The sequence below is a fragment of the Danio aesculapii genome, chromosome 4, assembly GCF_903798145.1.
Source record: "Danio aesculapii chromosome 4, fDanAes4.1, whole genome shotgun sequence".
NCBI lineage: Eukaryota > Metazoa > Chordata > Actinopteri > Cypriniformes > Danionidae > Danio > Danio aesculapii.
Window position 1 is genome coordinate 49,594,076 of NC_079438.1, and position 11,960 is coordinate 49,606,035.

At 34.2% G+C, this 11,960-nt stretch overlaps 1 protein-coding gene across 2 annotated transcripts in view; it reads left to right on the forward strand.

Annotated features, from left to right (window-relative positions):
• Nucleotides 1-11,583, forward strand: part of tspan9b (tetraspanin 9b) — a 30,575-nt gene extending 18,992 nt beyond the window's left edge. For both annotated transcript variants that reach the window (XM_056455949.1, XM_056455948.1), the window contains 6 exons: nucleotides 1,745-1,936; nucleotides 4,105-4,179; nucleotides 6,181-6,282; nucleotides 6,463-6,594; nucleotides 8,442-8,525; nucleotides 8,600-11,583. In XM_056455949.1, coding sequence (XP_056311924.1) covers nucleotides 1,745-1,936; nucleotides 4,105-4,179; nucleotides 6,181-6,282; nucleotides 6,463-6,594; nucleotides 8,442-8,525; nucleotides 8,600-8,671 — 657 coding nt within the window. In that variant the 3' untranslated portion in view covers nucleotides 8,672-11,583. The remainder of the gene's footprint in view (nucleotides 1-1,744; nucleotides 1,937-4,104; nucleotides 4,180-6,180; nucleotides 6,283-6,462; nucleotides 6,595-8,441; nucleotides 8,526-8,599) is intronic.
• Nucleotides 11,584-11,960: the final 377 nt, after the last annotated feature.

Sequence of the window (11,960 nt, forward strand, 5' to 3'; positions counted from 1 at the left end):
GGGAGGATTAACGGAGAACATCTTGCCCTGCTAAAATGTCTCGTTTAAACTCCTTAAAAATATTTCTTTCATTATATGTGGATACCTGAAATTTATTTTATGTTAGAATAATTATAATTATAGAGTAATAGTGTTGTGGTGCCCAATTTCACTTAAAGCGTTTAAGCGTAATCATCTTAGTTTATTGATATGATTTTGTATTTATTTTAGAGTTTTAGACAATATTGCATAGAAGAAATTACAACTCTTACAACATTATTTTTACATTTCAGTTTAGTTAAATTTTTATTTTTTATAGAATTTCAACAATTTTATGATTATATTATTGTAATGTGATCAGGGCACTGACAAAGGAAGTGCGGATCCAAATGCAGGATTTATTTAACAGAAAGGTTAGGCAAGCAATGGTAAATACAGCAATACAGAAACAGATGTATCCAAAGTCATGGTCTGTAATTAGGCAGATGGTTAATAGCCACGCAGCATACAATGTACATAAACAAGCAAAACAAAACAAGGCAAGGGTCAAACACAGAAAGGCAAGGCAGAAAAACACATCCTAATGTCACACACAGTTAAACAAGACTCAGCAAGATGTGCGCGTATGTGTACTGTTTAATTAGTCCTGTAATCAGTCCATGAGCAGCTTCAGCTGTGAGTGAGTGAAATCTACTGAATGAGGAACAGGTGCGTGTGAGCGGTGCATGACAGGAACTTGTAGTCCATATAATGGCGGATTTGTAGTTCTATGGCGATCTGTGTGGTTACCAGTGATCTGCCAGGATTAGATTGCTGGTGATTGTGACAATTATATTTGTTTAGAAAAAAAAAATCACATTTTTCTTTTTTTTTTCTTTTTTATATTTAAATCAATTGCATATAATCTTTTTATATTAATTATTATTTAAAAAAATTATCCAGTTAATATATTTTATTAATTTATTGTATTTAAAACAATTGGTTTTATTTATTATTGATTTATTATTTATTTTATTTTAGAATTGTTTGATGTTATTTGCTAGAAAAAATTGCACTGAATTTTAATATTGTCTTACATTGCTACTCAAAATAAAGCAGACAGCATGACAAATGTTTTACTTTGTCTTACAGAAAGACTATTTACAAATGTGAACTTTAAAGTGGTCTAACCATTAGTGCATTGCAAACTTGCATTTCTGACATTCAGAAAAAAAAACCCTACAAATTAAACTCTCCACCATACAAAATGCAAACACACATCTTCTCCCACAGCATATTCTCATTTTTTATTTGGAGCTGGTCCAGGTGTATTAGCTAATTTTCTCCTTCTGCCTATAGCCTTTAGCAGGCTGGCCTACTTTTACATTTCGGTTACCTGAGCATGAAATTACAAGAGTTTCTTCCTATACGAAACGCGAACAAGCACACCTACAGTCCAGACACACACACAGAATTCACACTCCAATACTCAACAACAACCTTTATTACATTGCCATTAGCATTTATATTGGTCTCAGAGCTGACACAGGTATCATTTAGTTGGTTAGACATGCGCACACCAGTAACTATAACTTACCTTGAGTGAACTGAGTCCTCAAAGTGGCCCTCGAGTGCTTCAGGGATGGAGTTGCTCTATTCCTTAATGACATGTAAAAGCCTGATGAAACACTGTCAAACTGAATAGTTGTGTGTGTTTGAGGTTTGATCCATAATGCATGAGTTTCTGTGTGTTTAGTAATGTCTCTCTGTGTGTGTTTGTCCTCAGCTGTCGGGATGTGGGTTGTTGGGTGTGGGCATCTGGCTGTCCGTTTCGCAGGGCAGCTTTGCCACTTTCTCCCCCTCCTTCCCCTCCCTCTCAGCTGCCAATCTGGTCATTACCTTGGGCTCCGTCGTCATGGTAACGGGCTTTCTGGGATGCCTCGGTGCCATTAAGGAGAACAAGTGCCTGTTGCTGAGTGTAAGTCCATGCCTACAAGTCTCATAATGCTTAAGGAATTAGTTATTAGCGTAAAACTTGGTTAAAAGCAATTATATTGTGCTATTGTTGCACAGAAGTTTGTAAAATATCAGCGAATTTATGTGGAAGGATTTTGAGAGTATGGTAACTATAAATTAAAACACATAAATAAAAAACTTTTACATTTTTATTTAAGATTTACAATGCAAATGCTGGGTTCCACACAATTCCTTCATGTTGTGCCAACACATCGATTAAGTTAACTTAAGTGGACTGAACATAAAACAAGTCACAAACAAAACTCAAGAATTGTGTTGATTCAGCTCATTTTAACAATGTAGGCTAATTCTGAAAACGTAGGCCTATATAAATTTCTGGAGATTGCAAATTATGTAGCCAGAAGTATGTATGGCTGCATTTCGTCTTTAAAGCGAACGGTACGGGGGCGGTATGAAGGCTTTACTTTTCGCGTTAGCAGCTGACAGCTTACCTCCATATGAACGGCTTTCCCACTGTTACATTTCTCCAGTTAGCTCGACAATTACGTCAGCAGACTTGAGATGCAGAGAGGAGTTGACCATGACGGGGATCAAGTCTGGTGAAGAACAGTTCCAGAAAGCGACCAAAACATAAACCAAAAAAATAAATAACAAGTAAAAACAGGGTGAGAACGTGCTGAAAATGAGGTAAAAATCAGGTGAGGGCTTTTCCTTTTCTGGATTGCTTTTTAAAACTGTCGGTTATGTTTAAGTACGTGGGTGGATGGGCAATCTGTGCTTTTGAAAACACTATTGGTTGGGTTTAGGGAAGGAGGAGGGTGGGTCAGTCAATCGGTCAGTCAGTTAGTCAGTCGACAGTGGCCTCTGGTGGATTTACATGAGAACAGCAGGCGCGAATGGCACTTGCAGGAGAAATTTAAATCGCAAAAAGCATACACAGCAGCCTTTGGTGGATTCGCGAAAACAAAAACTGCAAAACGTGATCCTGGGACGTGTTTGGTGCTCTCCAGAAATGTATATACTGGATACATTTTCAGAATGAGCCTGGCTTGCATTTTAAATAAGTTGTTTGAACAAGCAGCAAAAAAATGTTTTTGGAGTGTACTTGTTTGGTAAACAGAGTAATTCTCTCATATTTTATGTCTGCTAAAAGACAGAAAATATTAATTTACAAAACAATATTTTATATAAATCATAAACATTTGCATAGGATTCAGTAATATTACTCAAATTAATAAAAAAACGTAATAAATATATATTTACACACAAGTAAATAATTAAACTCAATGATGGGCTAAAATATCAGAGCAAATATACAGGCATAGGTTTTGTGTGGGCCTAGTTGTTGAGATATTTTATGAGATATCTTGTAGTGAAATTTTTATATTCAGTTTAAGATTTAGTTGTCTTCCAAAAGCATGCTCCAAAAAAAATACCTTTCCATTTTTACACTTGTGTGAATGCATTTGCTATCGCTGCATTTTTAACTGTTTCTCTCAGCATTTTATGAAACAGGAAAGTTTCAGAGACATTCATTACACAGCACATTCATTATTTCAGGCATTCAAAACTTTTTTTTGTCAACCAGACTTCTTTGACCTAAAATATTAAACTACAAGATGTAATTTGATGTAATATTCCTACAAGATGGAACAGGAGTCACCGGAATGTGTCTGTGAAGTTTCAACCCAAAATACCCACAGTTTTTATGTTTGTTAAATAAAATAAAAAATCATTATAATGTTTCACTTTCACAAATTTTTTTTTATAATTCATAAAATTTACCTAAAATCAGTTTAACTTTTCCTTAATATACTTTCCTTAATATAATATACTGTCAACTCAATGCTAAAATTGATCAATCACAAGTATATATATATATATAAAATATTAGTGCTGGGCAAAGATTAATCATGACTATACAAATCCAAAATAAAAGTTTGTTTAGACATAAATAAATGTGTGTATTGTGTATATTTATTATGTATGTGTAAATACACAAACACACAAACATATTTGTCAAAACCAACATTTATTTTGGATGTGATAACTTGCAATTAATCTTTGCCCAGCACTAGTAAAATATATATAAATATTTTTTTTATATTTTCTGTAACGCTCTTGGTTGAAGCATATAAGTGTTTTACTGATGCTCCTCTTTTCTTCCAGTTCTTCATTGTTTTGCTGATTATTCTGCTAGCGGAGCTGATTTTGCTCATCCTTTTCTTCGTATACACAGAGAAGGTACAGTTCAAACCCTAAGCATCGCACACCCCCTCAGTCTATCTATTGCACACACACACACACACACACGCACACACACACAAATAGAGAAACACAGAACTAACCACCCACTGTGACTCTCATTACCCACGCGAATCCTGACAACAACAACAGCAGCCCACACACCTGCTCTCCTGCTTTACTTTACTTCTCCATTCTTAATGTTTTTTTTCCTTTTAAGCCTTCAGCTCTTTAACTCATATTTACATTAAAACTCTCTATGGGCATCTTAGCAATGGATTTGTATTATTTTATCATTGTATTATTTAAATTTAGTCATTATTTTCTTTTTTATGTACAGTTAAAGGCAAAGTTCTGTTTATTGGAGATGATATATATTTCAACACATTTTGAAACATGATCATTTTAATAACTAATTTCTTTTGTCTTTTTTCATAATAATGAAACATTTGCATTAAGTCTGGCCTTCTTAGACATACTAGCCCCTGTTGGAGTGAAACAGCCTCAGGGCCTACTCATCGGCCTAATTGTACCTTAGACCTAATATTATCACATGGTATCGATATTGATAATGTTGAAGTTGTGCAGCAGAGTGACGACGTTTCAGAACACTATTTAATCTCTTGTTTTTTTGGGCACTGATAGGTCTACAAAATCAGCTTCTATTTATAAACATGGAAGAACGATCACCGCTAGCACTAAAGATGACTTTGTCAGTAATCTACCTGATCTTTCTAATTTCCTTAGCATTCCAGGCAGCCTAGAAGAGCTTGACACTGCAACTGAAACTATTGATTCTGTCCTTTGTAGCACTTTAGACATAGTTGCTCCGTTACATTTAAAAAAGATTAGGGAAAAAAATCTGACTCCATGGGAGCCTGGAAAATGGAACGTAGATAGAAGAAATCAAAACTAGAGGTTTTTCGTCTGGCCTGAAAAAGAAAGTATACTTAACTTTTAAAAAAGCTGCCAGATCTTCTTATTGTTCAACTTTTAATAGAAGAAAATTAACACAATCCTAGGGTCCTGTTTAACACAGTGGCCAATCTAACTAAAAATAAAGCATCAACATGCATTTCTCAACACAGCAGAAATGACTGAGAATTCACATGCAAAATTGATGATAACAGAGATCAAATAAGCACCATCAATCTGCCTCCTACAGCATCGTCCCAATTAGAATACTGTAGACCCTTAATGGATAAACTTTTTCAGCAGTAGGTGAGAAAGAACTGTCTAAACTGATAAATTCCTCCAAATCAACATCAATGATGACAGACAATACATACAATTTTACTAGTCATTTTTTGAGATACTAGTATTAATATTAAAGTGCAATTTAAAGGTTAAGCTAGATTGAGCTAGATGAGCTCGATTATTTAGATTAACTAGGGAAGTTAGGTTAATTAGGCAGCAATGGTTATTTTCTGCAGTCAATTGAAAAAATATATTTCCTAATGAACTAATAATATTGACCTTAAAATTATAACAAAAACAATTATTCCAGCCAAACTAAAATAAATGAGATATTCTACAGAAGAAAAAATAATATAGGAAATACTGTGGAAATTTTCTTGCTCTGTTAAACTTCACTTGGGAAATATTTAAAGTAAGTATTAATTAAGGCAACTGTAAAGCAAGTAATTACATACTCTGTATCGTATATATCGTTACATTCTATATTGTTACATACTCTAATACACATACTCTATATTGAAAGTCTTTAAATATTTTATATTAGCTTTTATTTTCTATTGCATAACTTCTATTTATCCAAAATTTTGATTCTTAAGGTTATTATTATTATTAATTATTATTATTTATTATATTTTTGTTATCGTTGTTGTTATTTTAAGGTCACGAGTGGTTGTGTAAGCATTTAACTGCATATCATATTGTGTATGTGACAAGTAAAATCGAATTTGATTTAGAAAAAAAGGTGTAATTATTCTCTCATTGTAGAGGTTATAAATGCATCACATGACTTGAAACCTTCTGCAGGTGAGCGAAAACGCAAAGCAGGATCTTAAAGACGGCCTGCGGCTCTACAACACCGACAACAACGTGGGTCTCCGCAATGCCTGGAACATCATTCAGTCTGAGGTGCGTTTGAACTATACAGCCGTCTGTAATGACAGTAATGGCGGGTCGCTGTGAGTTCAGGTAGTGGATCAGAGTTATGGAGAATAAGCCATGAAGCCCTGCAGTATTGAACAATATGCTGGCGTCTGCAGAACTGTGCTTTTCTTCTCTGTGTGAATGAATGCTGGTTGTGTCTCACAGTGGCAGTGTTGTGGTGTAACTGGGCTCTCAGACTGGCATGAGGCGCTGCAGGAGAAGTCTGTGCCGGATAGATGCTGCCAGGAGCACTATACAGAGTGCGGGCGCAACACCACTAATGTCTTCTGGTCACAGGTGGGATTGGGTGTTTATTTATTTATTTTTTTTTCTTATCTAAAACGTAATCTGTTTATATTGTCGGGATTTAAAATGTATTTTTCTTACTAAATAATAGTTTTTCTGATTTAAGGTATATTTTATGTTTATTGTTTAATTTTGTTTTTAACTTTAGATTATTTTATTTAAATAATTACTATTTATTTTTGTCATTTTAATCTTTGATCTGATTTAATTTAGTTTCATTATAATAGTTTTTAAAGTTTTTAAAATGTATGTTTATTGTACATTTAAAATAGTTTATTTTTATTTATTCTCATATTTGTTTTTTTATTTTATTTTATTAATATCTCTAATTAAATGGAGTTAACTTGTTGACAAAGGTCCGGTGGCGGAACCACGCTTCACTTTGTCTCCTTAACCAATCACCTACTTCCTAAAGCTTATATAAGGCAGACCAGCCCTCTATCACTGTTCTTCTAGTTCTTTCGATCCCACCCTCTTTTCCACTATTTCCTCGCTTCACAATCCTATAACCCTCTCTTCACTCCTAGGTTGAATCAGGGGGTCCAATCACTCTACATGAATATTACAGAGACGATACCCCACTCTGAGTCTCTGGGCATCATCGTAGAACGCCCGGTCAACCTACTGTTCACTGTTTATCCTCTTTCTTCCCTTTCCCTTCATCCCACTGTTCTCTTACCATCCCCTTCATCCCTATATCCCTACAATAGAGTCTAGCTCAAAGTGTGGCATGGTCCATGTTGGTGAAATTAGATAAAATTGTAATAGTTTCTCTGTTTAAATGTGTATTGTGTTATTTTATTTTAAAAGTCACTCTTTAGAAATGTAATTTATTGATTGTTTTATTTTAACAATTTCTGTGGATGGTTTTCTTTTTTTGTTATAGTTTCTCTAATTTAAAAGTATTTTTTGTGGTTGGACTACTTTCCCTGATTTAAATTATTATTACATTAGATACTTTGATTTAAGTTTTTAATTATTTTTATTTTATCTGTTTAAATGGGAATTTATTGTTTCTCCAATTTAATTTGCACTGTGTTTTTTATTTTAAGCCACTGCTAAAGTGTATTTATTTAATAACATTTTATCTGTCTTAACATTTTATTTTATTGATTGTTTTATTTTATTTATTTCTGTAATTTAGTTTATTTTATTATATCATATTGTAATTGGTTCTCAATTTAAATGTTTTTTGTTGTAAATGTTAATGTACTTTTATGGTTTGATTTAAATGTAAAATTATTTTAAGATTTAATCTGTTTAAGTTTTTAATTTTATTCTAATGAGCAACACAGTGGCTCAGTGGTTAGCACTGTTGCCTAACAACAAGAAGGTCGCTGGTTTGAGTCCTGGCCGGGTTAGTTGGCATTTCTGTGTGGAGTTTACATGTTCTCCCTGTGTTGGCGTGGGTTTCCTCCTGGTGCTCCGGTTTCGTTCAAAGACATGCGCTATAGGTGAATTGAATAAACTAAATTGTCTGTAGTGTATGTGTGAGAGTGAGTGTGTATGGGTGTTTCCTGGGTGCGGTTGAAAGAGCATCCTTGTGTAAAACAAATGCTGGATAAGTTGTCAGTTCATTCCGCTGTGGTAACCCCTGATGAATAAAGGGACTAAGCTGAAGGAAAATGTATGAATTGTTTTGTATCTGTTTTATCTGATAATTATCTGATATTTTTATTTCATCTATTTATTTTTTCATTTTATTTATTTATTTTCATTTTAAACCACAAAATCCTAAATAAAAAGGGCAAATTCTCTAAATTATGAATATTTAAACGTTCTAAACTTTCATTTTTTTATTAAAACAGTATATCTGTGTTCATCTTTCTGTCCTTCAGGGCTGCTACGAGAAGGTGGAGGAATGGCTGAATGACAACAAACATTTGCTAGGAACCATCGCCATGTGTGTGCTGGTCTTGCAGGTACGAATAATACTAAAAACATTTTTGCCTCGTATGATGTCACATCCTGTTTGACCCTGTTTTCTGTTCCTCAGCTGCTCGGGATGGCATTTTCCATGACCTTATACCAACAAATCCACAGAGCCGGAAAGAAGTATGATGCCTAAAGGAAACCCAGTATTACACTACAACAACAACAAAAACTCTTTAAACACCCAATATATTATAGCAAACCCGTTTCATCCCATCACAAACCATTATCAGGGAAATTGAAGGTTTTTTTGAGTCTATCAGATATAATTATGTAGAACAGACTGTAGATATTATTTTGCTCTGCTGCTGCTGAGTGGCTCTTTTTTTTTTCTTTTTTTTTTTGGCCTGAGGTCTAACAGCAAATGTAAGATGAAAACCAATGAAGGGAATTCATTGTGAGAAGCAATTATGGGTGTTTTGTGGCTTTGGAAATAGTCTATTAGTTGTATGAACTGTACAAAAAAAAAACACCCATGTCAAATAAGATGGGACTTTGGAGATTGCAACGCACGTACAACAATGCATTCACATTCATCTTTCTCAGACACTTGTGTACATGTAGACTCAATTCCATTTGCTGATGTAATATATCAATCGCATGCTGTATATATTTCACATTCACATTAGTGTACTGTACAGGCGCACATAAACTATTATTTAGCTGACGACTTAAGTGTTATAGGGAGAGTGGGGTAAAATGTGTCACCTCATCTACCAAAAGCTGCATCATTTTTGGTTCATTATTAGATTTTCAGATATTCAGAAAGGCATTTACATTCCAGATATTATGGAAATAGAAGCTAAAATGTTAATTACCTAAAACACAGTCATTTGCTTAATATCCTTATTAATATTTCACATTTGAAATAAGTTGCACGTACATTAATGCTTACCCAGATCATTTACAACCATTACATAAAATCAAATTCAAATGTGTAAGAGCTATTCTAAATTTATTGTGTTGAAATATTTGAAGTGTTTGAAGATAAAATTAGCTAAATTAACTAAATATCACATAAATTCAGTTCAGTTATTTGACAAAATATTCAGAAAAATTGTTCATATTTGAAAACTTCCTAAATAAAGTTCAATACATGTGTATATATATTGCTTTTGAATATTACATTTTGCATAAATTACTTTTTTTAGTATTGCATCTTTTTTTTAGCTTAAATATTAATTTAATTGTAAAAATTTACAATACTATGCGATTACTACAGTATTGTTTCACTAAAATTGGTCTTAAAATACTCTGATCCTAAATTCTGAAACAAAATGACTTAAATTATACGATTAAATTTTAGATTCAAATATTCTGAATTTATCATATAGAAAATTAAATAAAATAAAACAATTATTTAAGTGAAGTTTATTTACAAACTAATTTCGAGAGGAGCACTTGCTTATGATTGACCACGGCTGGTTTTACATTAGCTAATACATGATTTACCGATCAAAAGCTTCCTAAGTCACTATAAATAACCAGACATTCATACCTCGATTCATACCTCGATCTTCGTTTTTGAAGAATCCCTCCTCCCTTTTCCTAGATTGGGCGGACCGGCAGCCCAGTGGTTAGCACTGTTGCCTCACAGCAAGAATGTCACTGGTTCAAGTCCTTATCAGGCCAGTCGACGTTTCTGTGTGGAGTTTACATGTTCTCCCCATGCTCACATGGGTTTCCCCCAGGTTGCCTGGTTTCCTTCCACCATCCAAAAACATGCGGCATAAGTGAATCGACTAAACCAAATTGGCACCATAGATGTGCTCCTAGTCATCAGAATATCTCTTCATAGCAATTCCTAATTTGTTTTTAGCTATAAACAGCAGGGGAGCTCTACCTGAGCTCAAACCTCTCACTCGCACTGCAAATGGAAGGGAGCCCCGGGCTCAAGGATCATATGAGTTCAGCGCTCTCTCCCAGGACTGCATGCCAAACACGTTTCATAATCAGTCTTCAGCTAAGTGTGAACTCTTGAAATCATCTTAATGGTACATAAAACCTGTTACATCATGCAGATTTTACTTAAAAATGTATGTTTAACTAGGTACTTGTAATCTAATATTTTACGTGAACTAAACACAACTAAATTATTTCAAACATTTCTCATATTTAGGAAAAAGTGTCACATAAATAAAGATTCACCCAAATCATTCCCAACAAATTACAGAAAAACCACATCAATTATTTGATTACATTTTGGTTGAAATATCCGAAATATTTGTATGTAACACATTTCTACATTTCCAATTTAAAAAGTACCCAAAATCATTTCCAAACCATACATAAAACTGCATAAATGATTTCAAAACATTTCAGTTTGAAGTGTCTTTATTGCTTTTGACACATTTCTGCATTTTCCACTTGATTACATTTCGATTTGAAATACTTGAAATATTTTTACTCAACACATTTATGCATATCCTATTTGACCGCGTAAATCTGTTTTACATTTTTTAAAAGTGTCCCAACTTACCCCACTCTCCTCCTTCTCCTCCATTCAGTCAGAGTATGAATGTGTTTAATTGCTGGAAGTATGTAGCTTGTATATGAGAGAGAGAGTCTGGGCCAGTCATCTGCTCGCTCTGGGGCTTTGTGTCCTGGTGACTCTCCTCTCTGTCTCCGTCTACTCTCTTTGTTTTCTCCCTCACTGATCTTTTCAAAGTGCATCTGTACAGCCGGGAGGCAAACGCACCGTCCTGCTCCTCCTACCGTCAGCAAAGAGAAGCAGACGAGATCAAAGGATGCAGGATATAGAGGTTAGGAAACGGAGGGGGAGAAAGACCTAATAACGGCCTCACTTCAAAACAAACGGCATCGTGCAACGGCACCTGAAAGAGTGCAATGAGAGTCAACTTATAAGCCATAACCTCGGCCAGCCGTCATTCTGCTAAAGTACATTCCTACTCCTTCATATTCAGCGCTAGAGGTATATATTTTGATCCACAGATTAAAGAGGATAATTTATTACCAAGTGACATCTCCGCATTACTGTTTAACCAACATCCTCTTTTAAATAAAAAGACATATTCAATGTTTGAAAAATTTGAGCTGTTCTTGTCTTACATGAAATATTTAACTTATTCCTGAATTAATAATTTTTTTAGGAAATACACCATGCAAACGTGGTAATGTGGTATGTTTTTTATGCTTTTTATGCTGAGCAAATATGTCTGCGGGGGGTCTAGTAACACCATGGGATATCCAGATAATTGGTTCCTTCTGTGCATATAGAAGTGACTGTTTTTGTTTTGATAGGTAACCAAGGAATGATAAAGGCATGTTCACACCATGAACAAAAATAAATATGTAGGTAGTTCTAAGTGCACAACACAGATGTAACAATGACACAAGATTCATGAACGCAGGATTTATATTACTGGAATCGTTTTAAAATAAGTTTTTTACTATCTGATGATTGA